Raw genomic sequence first — 15,657 nt, 5'->3', positions numbered from 1 at the left:
CCTCATTGTACATAATGCCCACCAGGTGGCACTACATGTCCACGTCGTCCGCGGCGATCGGCTAAAACGCTCACGCTGTTATGCTGAATATATGCCGAATCGTGTGTGGCTCACAATACGACACCACGTGGCACTTATGGCACGTCCATAAACACAGAGAAGGAAATCGCACGTTCAACCAAGGAAGCACTGGCCAAATTCACACAATCTATAGCAGACGCTACAGTGACACATCAGTTCGTCACTTCCGCCAGGCAAAGCTCAATGTCACACACACAATGTTGCCATTAATTCTGGCAAGCAAGGTGAGCGTATTCAGGCAAGCTATAAAATTCATTTGAAAAGCATCTGCACAGCTCTCAAGCCTGCAATTTGGCATGAATGGTGCAAACGTGCAAATGAACGTACCCAGCGAATTTCATTGAGATACACTGACCTCAAAAAATCGCTGGAGTTGGCCTTTAAATGGAACCTGAAGAGACCAGGAAAATATGTTCCGTTTTATAGGAGTTCTATTTACTGCTAGATGAACAGGGGGGCAGACTTCAAGTACAAAACCAATCATGTTAGAAACAGCCATTCCTTTTAAGGAGCGATTCAGTTTAACAGATTTCCGTTTTCTGGGAATATACTGCACTTGCAGAAATCATTGAGCAGGCTACTTTAACAAAGTGACCTGTTTGTCAAGCCCTTTGTGTCTTGTTGCCCACGTCTCCCTTTTTCGTTGTGGTGATGGTGCTAAAGTGCTTCCGTCCTGGCTTTGCAGCGAAGCAACACTGCAGGAAAATGAGCACCTCTGTGATAGACATTGTGAAGAAGCTTCTTGAACGCAGAAATGCAGAGGTATTGTGGCAAATAACCTAGCTGCTTGCTCGCCTTGGCAGAAAATGTGTTTTGTTGGTGCTACAGTTGCTGCCACATTGATTGCCGCAGTTACTGTCATAGTTGCTGCCGCAGTTGCCGCTACAGGTGCTTCCATCTCAAGCCCTTACTGCCGTAGGCAGAAACGCTTCTTTGTTTTGGTGTTTTCAGCTCTGCATGCAGTCATGCTATGTTAATGCGGGCATACAGCACTGGGGAATTATCCTGAGGAACGAAATTACATAAAGACAGCACGTGGCGCAAAAGGGAAACACAACAAGGCACTAAGCAGTGCTTAGATGTTTGAGCACTTTTATGTAGGTTTCTGTATTCTTATTTTATTTTTTATTATTATTATTTATTGTTATTTTTTGCACTTTGTGTCTCCTATTTGCATAGTGCTTCCACAACAAGCAGCGTACCGAACAGCCCAGACAAGCACAGTTATAAACACTAAATATGTCTGCTCTCTTTTGTTGCTTGTAAATTAGCCGTAATGCTCAGCACTGGGCAGTGAAGTAAGATGTTTGGCAAGACGGCACATTTTTAGTTACATTGTTATCAGCTGCTGCCCTTTGTATACTGGTGCGGCAATCGCATGGTTTGAAGTCATTCTGATGTATTCTTTCCAGATCGTGCCTTACTTGAATGGCGCACTGTACAGTCTGTTGTATGATCCAGAATTTCGAAGCATCGCCGTTGAAATGGTGCGTATTTCTTGTTGCCCCCAGTTATGGTCACAGGAGGGCACCTACCTTCTTTACCGATGTTTTGGGGAGTTGATTCTGTCTCAAAATGTGCATAAGCGTTTAAGTCCTACGTACAGTGACTGCTTCAGTGGTAGATGGTACTTGTAATTAATACAATCACTCCTTTGACAGCACTTTCATCTCGTCAAATATTGTGCCTTCACAAGCTTTGAATTGCATACTACTTTTCACAGTGTTTACTTGTACTATTTACAACACTGACTAAAAATGATCTTTTAATTTGTGTTGGTTATTGCACGCATCATAGTTTATCATTCCTGTTCTATAAATAAACTGTTACAATTCGGTGCTGTGTCTCTTGCCTTCCTCTTTTCCCGTCTTCTATTGCACTATGTTGCATCCTATATTTTACCAGCGTGCCCAAGCTTGCACACTAAGTGACTTTAAAGTGAAATTTGATTTAAAGTGAATTTTTAAAGTGAATTTGAAGTGAATTAAAGTGAAAGTGAACTTTGAACTTTAAAGTGAATTTTGATTCTCCTCTAATTCAACAGCTGTACTGAACCTGATACTACAATCGTTTGCGACTTTTTGTTCACTGGCCTTTCATACCAGGGGCTGGAAGGAAGCCTGCAGAAGGCAAAGGCCCACTCATCTGCCGATGTTCAGCATCAGCTGGATCAAGTTTGCAGGAGGCTCCTTTCCTCAGGTTTGTGCCTGATAGTAATACCACTGGCCAAAGTCATGCGAGCTTTTACTTTTGAGATGCATGGACTATCACTTGCTTTGATTACTCAAGCAATCACTTGACACAGAACAATGGTTTACTTTGAAACCAAATAATGTGACATGTTGCCACGTGTCCGGTTTAGCGTATGATTTGATTTGTTTAGTTTATGATCGAACAGTAAACCGCTCACATGGGGCTGAGTCACGACTGCTACAAGGGCATTTATAGATTTTCTCACGACTATTGGACTTGACACTTGAAGAAGACCAATGTGCTACGCGGTCGTTGTACATAGGCACCATCTCTTCCTGTCCCCATCACCTTCTTTCTCACTCTTTTTCACATTGCTGAGTAGCAGGCCAGAGCGTAAAACCTCAGGTTGACATCTCGACCTTCTAATCAATGCTTTTTCTCTTATGTAACTATCTTGGTTTGCTTGAAGCTTTAATGCCAAACGTGCTAGAATTGTATTTTCTTTTGTATTTATTTTCTAGATGCAAACATTGATGAAGGGATTGTCGATTCTCTGAGTGAGGATGATGAAGATGATGAGGTAATTCTTTATGTTTCAGTGAACGATTCTAGTAATTGTTATTATAATGATTAGAGCATTACATAACCACCATTTGAAGCCTAGCTGAGTCATCGAGGACTTGCGTTTCTGATGACAATAACAAGAAGAGCGTTTGTATAGTGCAGTGTATCATGTAAATGGAAACATTTCTTGAAGTTTGTAAAATGTTTTGGTTCTCGTCACTTGATGTCAGAAGTCTTGTATGTGGGAATGCATGTCTGGCATTTGTCAGAAAGAACTTGATGGGTTTGGTGCTGAATGTAGATCCGAGCGAACTGTGTACATCAGCAGTCCTACATGCTTATACCGTGTTGACGGGCATTTGCGCGCCTAACAGGATTTACAGGAGGAATCAGAGCCGGAGCCAGAACTTGACATGGACGACATTGTGCAAGCATTGCCGCACCAGATGTACGGCGACCAGCTCTTGAAAGTGTTCTACGAAGAAGTATGTGGCTTTTCATCGACCTATTTGTGTTATTTTAAGTGCTAGCCTATTAAAATATTACATGCTTGAAAGAAGCTTGTAATATCTCAAATACTAGCCCACAAGAATTTGAAGCAATTGTAGGAAGATCGCTGAGGACTGCACAGTGAGCGGTAGGATAAAAAAAAAAAAAACTTACGAGTGTAATGCTGTGAGATGGGACTGGCAGACTTTGGTCATTTAAAAAAATTGTTGATTATGCTGGCTTTCATAGGCCGTTAGTGTAGAGAAATGTAGTGAGAGATACATAGTTTCTTATTGGGATTTTTTTACTTATGTTTCTTGTATTCTGTTCAAAATGTGTAACCTAACCATAAGCAAAACTGCAATTTGGCCTAGTTTGAACAAATTAATCTTAATGGTTTTTGCATAATCACACAGAGACAAAGAAGAGAAATGCATGGGCAGGAGTAAATCAATTACCCTAAATGAATGCGCCTTACTGCCTGCTACTGTTAACGAATGTGTTAGACAAGGCATTTGTTAAAATTAGGAGTGTGTGAATATTAAAAAATTTCAGCTAATGAATCAAATAGTGTTCTATTTAATTCAGTGCTCAAGTTAAATAGTGTCTTGAAATACTGAATATCTTTAAAGTACTTTTTAAATAATCAGCATCAATGAGCAGAACCCAAAAGCACAAAACATTGGAGCAGCAAGGGAACATTTTTGTTATTTTAACTACTGATTTATAAGATGCATGCAACTCAAGCCTAGAATTGCAGTGTCATTAAAACACGTGTTTAATTCACTATCATCATCATGACATTTATGTTGATGATAATAAAAAAACTGTTTGATTCCTTTGTGTCAGTTGATTTTAAAAGGTGATGACGAATTGTGACCTCAAGTACTGAAGTAGCTTTTGCAGTTCAACCTACTAAACATCTAGAAAGCTCTAGTTGCTGCTGTATTTAAGCTTACCTCGAAGTTTGCATAGTTGTGGCATCTTGTTTTTGTCAGTTAAAAGCAATCATAATGTTCCTTCATTAAAGGAGCCCTGCAACAGTTTTTCATGTAGCCATGGAATGGATTCACTAAAGGAGTTTATTACCTCATGAATTTACCTCTGCAAAAAGTTTAGAATCCGTCCAGCACTAGTGGAGCTACAAAATATTTGTCGCATCCTGCAATTGCATTCTCTCTTCTCTCGTCCTGACAAAAGTGCCGGAGACTAAGCAGGAAGGGATGGCACGGGGAAAGAAAATACACCACGCACGCGTTGTGATCTTTAGCGCGTTTCTTTTTTTTTATTATTTTTTCTTCTAATGTATGGATTTTCGGTGCGGTTGCACGCGCATGTGTGGACAAGTCGCGGTCTCCTGCGGTGGTCCCAGTAACGACCGAGCGCACCACGCTCAATTTAGCTAACAGCTGATACAATGGCTGTGACGAGTAATTTTTGAGCTTGTAGCGTCATTTGTCAAGAGAAGAGAAAGCAATTTTAGCTGACTTTGAGAATTTATTGTGAATTCCAGGCCGCATGCTGTGTTATAGCGTTTGGCTCGCGTGTTCCCAAGAGTTTGAGCGTTTTTTGGCCCTGCTCGAAAAATTTGCTGGGCCCCTTTAGAGGAGATGAATATTTGTTGCAAATAAATTGCTCTGGAAATCTAAGGCTGTTCTAGAAGTGGTTTTACTTTTCAAAATCTATTCAAATGATGTTCTATTCTTATTTGTACTCAATTCAGTGTCATTACTCTTCAATTTGTTTTTGATTTGGTTCTAAAATCCACTATTTTCACACCTCTAGTTCAAATTTAAGTGGCTTAAACAGGGGCCATTCAAAATTCTCCTGCCATGCTACAATAAAAATACATGGGATAGTGGCCTTTCAACATTTTATGGCCTCTGTACATCCTCAAATTCGGTTTTCAATGCTTTTCATGCAATGGAACTAATTTCAGGAGAACCAGGACACCATTTCTCAACGGGCATTGACAGTATCAAGGTAAATGTTTATTTAAACCTAAGGACTTTTAGTGTTTTTTTACTGATGGCCAAGAACTTGATGCCTTCACTAATCATAATGCTATAAGGCACAGCATGCTTGATTGTCGGGATTGTAGTGGTTAAGTCGCGTGTCCTTAGTTGTTCACATAGCAGATGCTATATTAAAGGCATGGCTGGCATCTTAGAGTAGTGTACAATCGCTGCACTTTGCTAGTACCTTCATAAGGCATAATAGTAACCTAGAAGATAATGAAGAAACTTTAAAAGCAGCTCAGGCCTGCAGCAATAATCGAGGTAGAAAAGTGAATGGGAATGGGTGGTATTTGAATTGGTAATTAACAGGAACAGATAGTCTTTGGCAACCCATATAAACTATAGGGTGGTTCATGAATTGAGTGGTTCATTAATTATTGGAATCAAATGGGGGTTAATGGAAGAAAGATACAGTTGAGGTTAGCAGGGAACTAATGGTGTAATTAAATCGGGAGGCTGGAAATCTGGAAACCGGAATAGCTAGCTAGCATCAAGAAAAAGTAATCGGCTACGGAGTGTACAGGTATTACCCTAAGGTGGACGTATATGAGGCTGATTATTCACAGCTATTTAGAAGCTTATATGTTGAGGAATAGCATTCATACTCTTCATGATTAGTTTATATTTAGCAGCAGTAGTGCTGCTTTAGTTTCTTTTTTTTTATTGCTTTCTTGTTCGCTAATGTTCAGAGAAAATCTATGCTGTAGTTTGCCAGTAATTATGCGACCTGCTCGCGTACTTGTGTGTGTGCCTTTCTTTCATTAGTTCTTGATTCAGAGTGTGTGGCATTTTGCAATGTGTCTAAGATTCTGCTCACATGCGAGAAGCATCTTGCATGACACCCTGATTGCTTGACAACTTGTCTTCTTTCTTGTTTGCTAGTAGGCTCGAAGAGTCTTCACCATACCAGTCCTTAGAAGAGACAACAGTGAATGCACCCGAGACATCCCAGTCTGACGAAATAGACTGCTCCCAGGCAACTCAGCCTGAAGCTGCCGGTAAGAGCTTAACTTATACAGTATTAACTGCGTCTGCCACGGTGGATCGGTGGTTAAGGGGGGAGGCTACCCTGAAGACTGACTTTTATTTAATTTTTAATATGTCTGGATGAAACTTTCAGGGCATGTTCATTAAACTAAAACTAGAGAAACTGCAAAGTTTCATAAAGCTGTGTTTTTTTAGTTTCAGAGTTATTGAGGTTTAACTGGGTTGTTCACGTGGGTGCCTCTCGGCTGCTGACCCGCAGGTCGCGGGTTCGAATCCCGGCTGCGGCGGCTGCATTTACGATGGAGGTGGAAATGTTGTAGGCCCGTGTGCTCAGATTTGGGTGCACGTTAAAGAACCCCAGGTGGTCAAAATTTCCGGAGCCCTCCACTACGGCGTCTCTCATAATCATATGGTGGTTTTGGGACGTTAAACCCTACAAATCAATCAATCAATCACGTGGGTGCCTGAGGAAGTCGTGAGAAATCCTAGGACACAGTAGAAAGCTGAATGTCATTGTGGTCATTCTTTGATAAATATCCCACGGTACTACACAGCTGTTTTTTTTTTTATTTTTCCTCCAGAAAATGTTCACGCAACTTATAATTAGATGCAGCTAGTAATTACCAGATTCATCAAAACTAAATTGTTTTTCAAAAAGAACCTCGTTATACCCTGGTAAAGTCACTTAGAAACATAATTAAGGAGCTCATCTGCTGACCCAAAGGTCGCAGGTGGGATCTTGGCCTGAGCAGCTGCATCTCGGTGGAGGTGAAATGGTAGAGCTTGAGAAGTATATGATGGGGCGCTAGTTGGTAAGACATTTAGGAAAAGTGTAACTCATTCTCATGTCTCGTTTTTAGCGCAGTTATAATTTTCCAAAATGGTTGAAGCCCGTGTACTGTGTGATGTCAGTGCACGTTAAAGAACACAAGGTGGTCGACATTTCCGGGACGCTCCACTACGGCGTGTCCCATAATCTTATGAGAGACGCCGGTTTTGGGACGTCAAACTCCAGCTATTATTATTATTAGTAGTATTGACTGCATGAGGAGGGTAAGGTTTTAAAGAAGCTAATATATCTTTCTTTAGTAAACAACTGGTAGTTACCGATGATCTCGAATGCTTTCATTATGAAGGAAAGTGGCATAGCTTTTTGTCCCTACAAGACTATTCAGATGGGTAGTCAGACAAGCAACATCAAAATGGAAGCTTACTCAAGCCTGGCATGTATGTGTAGTTGCATGTATGTGCATGTTTGGGCGTACATGAGCAGGAGGCAGCGAGCGATCAAACTGATCACCATCTTTAGCCAGGTTGGCAGTCTCTGGGATATCACTGCAGTTGATTGATTATCTGCATTCTTTGATTTACCGTGAAAAACAAATTTATAGGGAACGCTGTTATGAGATCACAACAATAGCCGATTTTGGTGGCATAGTTGTCTGCCACCACCTCCAGTGTCCATAATACCTACCATGCACAATAAAAAAAAAAGGATGGAATCAGAGGGGGAGGGATATTCTAGCGAGATTTGAACCGAGGCGCTCTTTATGGCAGTAGAGTATTTTGCCACAGAGCCCTACCGGCACTTGAGACTTTGTAAAAAGATACCATACGGGTATTATCTTGCTCAAGGAATCACGTCTACAGATGTAATCTAACTGTGTAACACATCGTTGGTGCAAACTTTGAAGAAGCAAAGACAAAGTGGTTCGCGAATTCGCAGAGGCGATGTATATTAAGCAGTTTGGCAAAGCATGTATCTGTCTTTCGTCCCTGTCATTGTATGATAACGAACTTGCTTTTCTTTCTTATAGGTTGTGATGATAGTTGTTTGGGCTTTTCGTGTGGTTGTACGCAAGCGTGAGGGTTTCATAAGATAAGCTTCGGTTTAATAAAAGTCAGTAGCGAGTGTGCGCTTTTCCGTGTCTCTTCTTTCGTCTTCTTGCAAGTTTGCGCCAACGATGTATTACACAGCTACACACCAACTAGCCCGACAGCATACGTTACCGATGTAATCTAACGTTATGGAACATTATGATAACACGAAGCACCACACGGTGTGCATTGCATAACAAATAGATAGATTAAAGCGTCCCACCCACTGCAATGGGCTCAACCATAATTCTTCGTCATCAACCGCAGCGTCAAAAAGCTGCACGTGATTCCTGACAGACGTGTGTGGGTAACCTTGATTCTCCACAAAATGATGAATAACGGCACAGTGGGTACTTTCTTATTTCGCAAAATTATGATGATTGATTGCATAGTGGGTATCTTGCAATGGTACTTGCAGCTGTCGCCCCCAAAATGTTGACAGCGCAACTTTTCCAGCTTTCGCTGTGTTAGGGCTTTGTGTTTTGCTCAAGCCTGGAATTTTATTCTTCAAGCTTCAAGACATGGGGGAAAATTTATACTTTATATTTTCAACATTCCGAGATTTCTGTCCAATAATGTTTTAGAAGAAGCTCTTCCACCTAATAGTGACCATGACGCTCTTCTGCAGGGCACTATGTCCCACGTTTTATTTCCTGCCACAGCTGTGGCATTTCACTGCGACCACAGTACAAAAAAATTCACTCGTCCTTGTAGGTTTAAGTGCCCGTCATAAATAATAAAATACAAGCTTCTTAAAGCGGCATCTTTCGTAGCATGTGCATTGTGTTTGTTTTAATTGATTTGGGCTTAAATTGTTGGTTTCAAAATCCACAGTTTGATTTTATCGCAAATAACCTTTGTGGAAATAAACTGATTTTCTGATTTACACGTGCGTGTTTGTGATGCTACATTTATATGTATAGCTGACTAGACTAGCTTCGAATGCCCTTGTTCTCAGATATCTGAACAAGGTATTTGATTTTGTCTCCGCAGAGTTCACCGCTCCTCCGGTTGATGAACAAGCCTCTGAGCTGGTGAAGCAGCTGACGGGCGAAGAAAAGACGCTCGTGGCCCCAGCTGGACCAACTGCCCCACCTAGTGACAAAGTGAACGGACTCAAGTAGGTACAGTTCAGGCGCATTTTACTGTGTTTACATGATTGCAGGCCAACCTGTATTATGTAACTTTGAATTTTGAAGCCAGACTTACAATGGAAACTGAAACTAGTACTGCCATTAACGGTAGGATATATGCAAACTCAGTAATGCTATGGCATGATTAAAATATTATGTTTGCTTTCCTACTCATATTATTATTCTGTGCACTTGTTTTGAACCAATAAACACTTTTTTTTTCAGCTTTTACCAAGCCATTTGATACGTAATTTTGTCGGTCCACCTACATTCAAGTTGATTTACAGTGTTGTAGATAATGTGCCATATGCCCTTGTTAGCCCTGCCATGCCGCAGACAAGCTGGACCCGTTTATATATTTTCGCTAAAATTGGCCGATGGTCGGCTCGGCTTGTCGACAGTGCTTTGTTTTTGCTTCGATGTCGTGGATGGCCTGGCTTTGTCTTGGTCCTTTGTTGCAGTACTCTGACTGATGGCAGCACACAGCACGTTGGGAAGCTATTAATTACAGATTCTTTAAGCTTGCCATTTCTCTACAGCAGTGGTTCTCAAATGGGGGTCCGCGAAGCCACTTCTGTGAACCGCGAAACCCTCGACCGCTTTCTTTTACATTTTTCGTAGTTTAGTCCGGCCGTGACTCAAAGTAAATACTGAAACATGTTGAATGTGCTTGCAGATGCATATGCAATTCTAAGAGCTACTGTTCCACGTATTGATGAACTGTCCAAAATGAAGTGATGTGGCACGTTTGTTTGATGTTTTGGTAGCAATAGAATGCGCCTGTTTCACGCTCCAGTTGTGTTAATTTACCTACGTACCCCCCTCCCTCCCCTTTTCTGCAAGAGGTCCCCCATCACTTCCACCAGTCTACGAGAGGTCTCCGACGCATCCATGGCTGAGAACCACTGCTTTACAGAATACCACATAACCTATAAACCGATTGATAGGTTGATTGATTTGTCAATCGATCGATCAGGCTACAAAAGTTACTGATTTGAAGCCGCTAGCAACTAGCATTGATGTGGTTAAAGAGAGCGATAAATCTAAGTTTCTTATCCCGTGCTAATGATATGGTGATTATGCTGCTCTGCAACTAACCGAAAGGTTGTGAGTTCAATCCTGGTCATGGTGGTCGCATTTTGATTGAGGCAGAATGCTACAGGCTTATGTACTGTGAATTTTCAGTGCACATTATAAAACACCAGGTGGTTGGAATTTCTCAGGTGCTCAATTACAGCGTACCTCTTAATTATATCGTGATCTCTCTACGTAAAATCCCAGATATTATTATTTTCACATATGTAATGCTCATGGAAACAAATGCGAGCAGAATGACGTTGAAGGCTTAGTTACAGATCCTCTAGATCTTAATTTGAAGTTGCACATTTGCTTACTGCTTGTTAATTATTGATCATTTCAACTCTATTTGCATTGATCATGCATCATGAGTGGCTCTAGATTGTTGCAAACTACTATCACGAAGCGCGTACCACCTTGTTAATTAATTCTGCTGAACTCATGTAATGCCTGAAACCTTGGTGCTCGCAGTCTTCAGGAGTACAGCATAGCGTTCAGCTCAAGACCCAAGATACCACGCACTCCGGAGCCCAGTGGCGGTGGCACCTCCAGCAGAATGGACTCCACACCGACTAGCTCGCAGTCACTGCGGAGGAGTCCCACCAGCACCGCATCTAGGGGCAAGGCTTCCTCGGTCCATCTGGCTCACAGCACTACACAAGGTCAGAGTTGTCGTCAGCAAAATAGTAGTCGCAGACACAAAACTGGAACAGCGTTATCCAGTGCAGAAAAGTTAACCCCGCATTCAGGGTTCCATTTTGACTATGTTATAGCCCTGTCGCACGTAGCAACTTAAGTGCACTTTGAGCGAGTACACTTAGCCACAAGTGTCATTTGCACGCTGGCACACAAGCAAGGTTTGTGTCACTCGCTGCAAAGTACACTTGCCGGCAAGTGCGTTCCCCAACCTCACTTTACTGCAACGGCTGCAATGAAGTGTGTAGCTTCTGTACCAGTGGCTTGTACAGAAAGATGCTGTTGCCTAAAGCGCCGCTCATAATATATTTAAATTATTTTTTTTGTTATGATGGATATTGTTATGTATGAAACAAGTCATAAAATACAACAATAACCTCGCTACTTTCACCGTCGGGCTGTTTGCGGCCACGTCTGCTAGGAGGATGTGGCAACACATGCACAGCAATGGCTGCATCCGTCGCGTTGTTTACTTCCATGTACACTTGCACATGTGTATGTGAGTTGTTCTCTAGTCATTTAAGATGGCATGTGGCACAGGTGCTACTTCCACGAAGACAATGTGGTCTAAAGATGAGACACAGGCGCAAAAATAACAAATATACGTTGTGCTACAAATCCATCAATCGCCACTGCCATCATTTCCGAAGTACACTCCGCTTTCTCGTGTAGCAGCGAACCGCCAGAATGACACTTCGTGAGGGTAAGTACACCCGCTCAAAGTGCACTTAAGTTGCCACGTGTGACGGGGGTATAACTTGTTATGATTGAAGTTGCTACTGATCAGGTAACATAGTTATATTCTATTAGTGGAAGAATCGTTATAAGAATATCAAAACACAAGGGACGAGCTTTATTTTACTCTCGATTTTTTATTTGATCTTCATTTTGCAACAAATACAGCACATCTCAGTTTTACCTACTTAAGTTGTTCTTATTACACTTTACCTTTCATTTAGAAAGCCTGATTATTCATTTGTTGCAACCATGTGTTTATGTAACTACACTAGAGTAATCACCCTTATCATATAAAAATTAAGATTAAGTGTTAAGTGATTGAATAGGTAACTAGTTTCAGTGAGGTGTATTACTTTGGAAAGTAACCAGTCACTGGTTAGCATGTTGCAAGCGACTGGTTAATTCCAAAAACTGGTTTGTAGTGAATATGTGGCCACTATTTGGGGTTGTCTTCAGGCTGGCTAGCTTTCGCACTGAAAACTTTGTCATTATATTGTGATGCTTTCTGTAACTTTTCTTATGAGAGATAATTGGAGGCTAGGGCTCATAAAGCTTTTTTTCTGATGCCTCTTATTTTGTCTATACTCCATTGGGATGCAGCAATATCAATAATATAGATTGGCTAATTTATTGCCTGCATGTACAGCTCTTACAAATTAAATGAGACATTCCATCATTTAAAAAAGACTGGCATATGCAGTTTTTCAAGATAATAACACCATGTCACGATGAATCTATTCTACCAAGATGATTTTGCCGCTGATCTCTGCGTTTGAGGCAAAATCATGCCAATATGACCCAAACTGAAGCCAGTGGAGATGAAAGTATGTGCGCTACTAACCCTGAATTGTTCTGTTTCAATTCGTGAGTGCTGTACAACAACACAGTTGTGTGTTAATTGATAGAATGTATACAAATATGACAAATAAAATAATATAATAAAGTAAATCAAATAAATTTTACTTGCCAATAACCCTGCTGGAGGATTTTATGCTGGTAATGCAATAGAATAAAGTGAGGTTATATTTTATGTTGGATATAGAAAAAGAAACTGACTTGCTTTGTTTTTTCCTGTTTTGTCTATTTCAGAATGAGCAGTGTTCTTTGAAGAAAAGCTCGCCGGTGGCTCCTCAATTCACTCATTTGAGGAGAGAAAGAAAAGTAGAAACCCTATTTTGATCTTTACGTAGAACTGCATTACTCATGCTCAATAAAGGTCCTATACACGGTCTATTCATTGTATGTATATAGTGCTTGTCATTCTGTCAAATCATTCTCGCTAAAGGCCTGAGCATTTAAAGGGGAGTAATATATATTTACTTGCTCAATAGTGAAAATTTCTTACTCTCGCCCCAGCCAAGAAAACACAGACATGCAGGTATTCAAAAAAGATGTACTCCTATATTCAGATATCCATATGTACACCATTAGGGCCCATACCCATGCGACACCAATGATATAACGCGTAAGATGGGCAACCCGGTTAGACTTATTGCAGTCTTGGCAATGCTAGAAGGCCGCCATGATGCTACTGGTATATTCGAGGGAACAATACCAATGACCATTAGGGTCAACGGCAGGATTTTCTCTTGGGGTGTGCAAACCAATGTTGCATCGTAGCTGGGGTAGGAGGAGACCACTAGTGTAGCATGGGCGAGGGCAAGTGCGGTGACACTTGAGGGGGGCAAGTGCCCCTTTTGCACCCTCCTACCGACGCCCATGATGACCACTGATCGAGACTGTGCCAGGGGCAGGTATTTACTGTTGTTCTATGTATCCCTGGTGAAGACTCTCACCTCAGTGACATAATGTGTTCAGTGATTGTTGCAAAAACTCCCTTTCAGCACCATGCCTGACTTACAGCTATAGCTGATTTTGTAATTTTGGTTGAATCTTCACTGAATGTTACCATTTGAAAAATGTGAATTTAATGTTACGTTCCTTAATCCCTTCTATGATTCTTATCTAGATTGATATGTGGGGTTTAACGTCCCAAAACCACTATATGATTATGAGAGACGCCGTAGTGGAGGGCTCCGGAAATTTAGACCACCTGGGGTTCTTTAACATGCACCCAAATCTGAGCACACGGGCCTACAACATTTCCGCCTCCATATGATTCTTATCTAGTTTGTGATTATTAGAAGTCTCTAACAGTAGTGGTTGCATAATGTTATTGGGATACAAAAGTGAAAATCCATATCAGCGTGGCAACTTCACTCCATCTCATGCCTAACCTCTGCATCTACTGCCTTATTGATATTGTGGTGCCCTGGGGCTGTGGCTTTACAATTGGAATAGAGTCAACATGGGCTTCGGGGTGTGTCAAGGTGCCCACTCGCCAGAGCCCACTGCACAGTGAGCTGATCACTTGAAGACTTTCGAACTGACAACCGTCCAGAACTGGTGATTAGATATCCTGGAACAAATGAAAAGACAATGAAATATAGTGGCCTTGAAGTTGGGTTATAAAATATGCAGTCGATCGCTTTCGTTACTCAGTCGCGTAATCTTATGTTGTCACGAGCGCGAGCCCTTAAAGTTAGAGTGTGTATATTATAATCCAGTCTCGCTCAATTCTGTGATGCTTCCGACACAAAAGTTGCATGGTGAGAGGTGGTGCTGCTGTCATGGCCGCCAGTCTACGGCAACGGCGCATGCGCGTGGAGTGCGTGCTTGCGTAGTAATCTACCGAGCTCAAACACGAACCTTTCTCGCGCTCACTGTTTGCAGCACGTGAATATACGACTGCATATTCGCTACAGATAGAAAAATTCTGCTCACGAATGTTTCGCGGCGTTTTCCGCCTTACCATTCCGTGATTACACTCAACGACCGGCAAGCTTTCCGTTGCGCTAAAGGATATACACGAGAACACAGCGAGCTCAGTGTTTGCTGCCATATTGAAAAGCGCGTGGCTCCATCTGTTGCAAGCGTGGCGAAGCAACACCCTCAATTGCCACGCGAGCACACGCTCTGCAAATCAAAGGCGAAACTTCACAACCCGAGTGCGGCTGTGCAAGGCAGAATTTGTGGTGTAAGCCGGCGTCAACGTAGCGCTAGAATCTGGCTCCAACTTACGTTCCTGCACCGCATGTGTATCAATAATTGCCAGTCCTGCCGTGCACTCGGAGCACATGCGCGGTGCAAAAGTCCTGCAGCCGCAACAAGATTTTAAAATGCTATGGTGACGCCGGCGGAAAGCACGTGTAGATTCGCCTAGTGACAGCCAGGGCATGCCACAGTTCGACAGAGTCGAAAGCCATGCTTTACGCACCGTTCACATCTCTTTTATCGTGATAGTAGGCCGTTGCAGCTGTACTAAACATGCGCGGCGCGCGATATCCTATCATTGACATGCGGCCTGCGAAAGTGTACGGCAATAGTTTTGTGCCACATACTACACGCACACTGCACGCAAATCGCTGCTGTAAAGTGGAGCAGCTGGAGTCGCGCTTGAATAAACGCAATAAGTATACTTACTCGTACACCTGTCTGGGCTCGTAGTTTTTTTCTGCTGATTGCGATTATAGCCTATAGGGCGGCCGAGCTCAGCGTTTTTCGTTGTGTATGGAAATCTGTGCAATCGCAAAACACCGCACCGGCACGATTCCCGCGAGTCGCTGTGAACTTCACAAGCAGTGCTCAGCCATCTCTTCCTCTTGCGCTGGTTGTTGTCGCGTCAGATGACAGCGCAGTGGTACCCAGATGATATTTTATATGCGGGCGCAGTGTGAACAGGCGTTTTTTTTTTGCGTTTTAAATTCCCAGAACCGCTGCATGCCATGCTAGCGAGGCGCGCG

General features: G+C 42.2%; 1 protein-coding gene across 3 annotated transcripts in view; it reads left to right on the top strand.

Moving 5' to 3' along the window:
• Positions 1 to 13,100, top strand: part of LOC119161839 (lisH domain-containing protein ARMC9) — a 46,701-nt gene extending 33,601 nt beyond the window's left edge. For 2 of the 3 annotated variants that reach the window (XM_075889263.1, XM_075889264.1), the window contains exons 16-25: positions 767 to 843; positions 1,494 to 1,568; positions 2,187 to 2,280; positions 2,796 to 2,854; positions 3,213 to 3,323; positions 5,267 to 5,310; positions 6,228 to 6,343; positions 9,204 to 9,330; positions 10,892 to 11,082; positions 12,944 to 13,100. In XM_075889263.1, coding sequence (XP_075745378.1) covers positions 767 to 843; positions 1,494 to 1,568; positions 2,187 to 2,280; positions 2,796 to 2,854; positions 3,213 to 3,323; positions 5,267 to 5,310; positions 6,228 to 6,343; positions 9,204 to 9,330; positions 10,892 to 11,082; positions 12,944 to 12,948 — 899 coding nt within the window. In that variant the 3' untranslated portion in view covers positions 12,949 to 13,100. The remainder of the gene's footprint in view (positions 1 to 766; positions 844 to 1,493; positions 1,569 to 2,186; positions 2,281 to 2,795; positions 2,855 to 3,212; positions 3,324 to 5,266; positions 5,311 to 6,227; positions 6,344 to 9,203; positions 9,331 to 10,891; positions 11,083 to 12,943) is intronic. The other variant, XM_075889265.1, reaches the window with a different exon arrangement.
• The last annotated feature ends 2,557 nt before the right edge of the window (positions 13,101 to 15,657 follow it).

Source organism: Rhipicephalus microplus, chromosome 3, assembly GCF_043290135.1.
Source record: "Rhipicephalus microplus isolate Deutch F79 chromosome 3, USDA_Rmic, whole genome shotgun sequence".
Classification (NCBI taxonomy): domain Eukaryota; kingdom Metazoa; phylum Arthropoda; class Arachnida; order Ixodida; family Ixodidae; genus Rhipicephalus; species Rhipicephalus microplus.
This window is presented reverse-complemented; position numbering and strand designations above follow the sequence as displayed.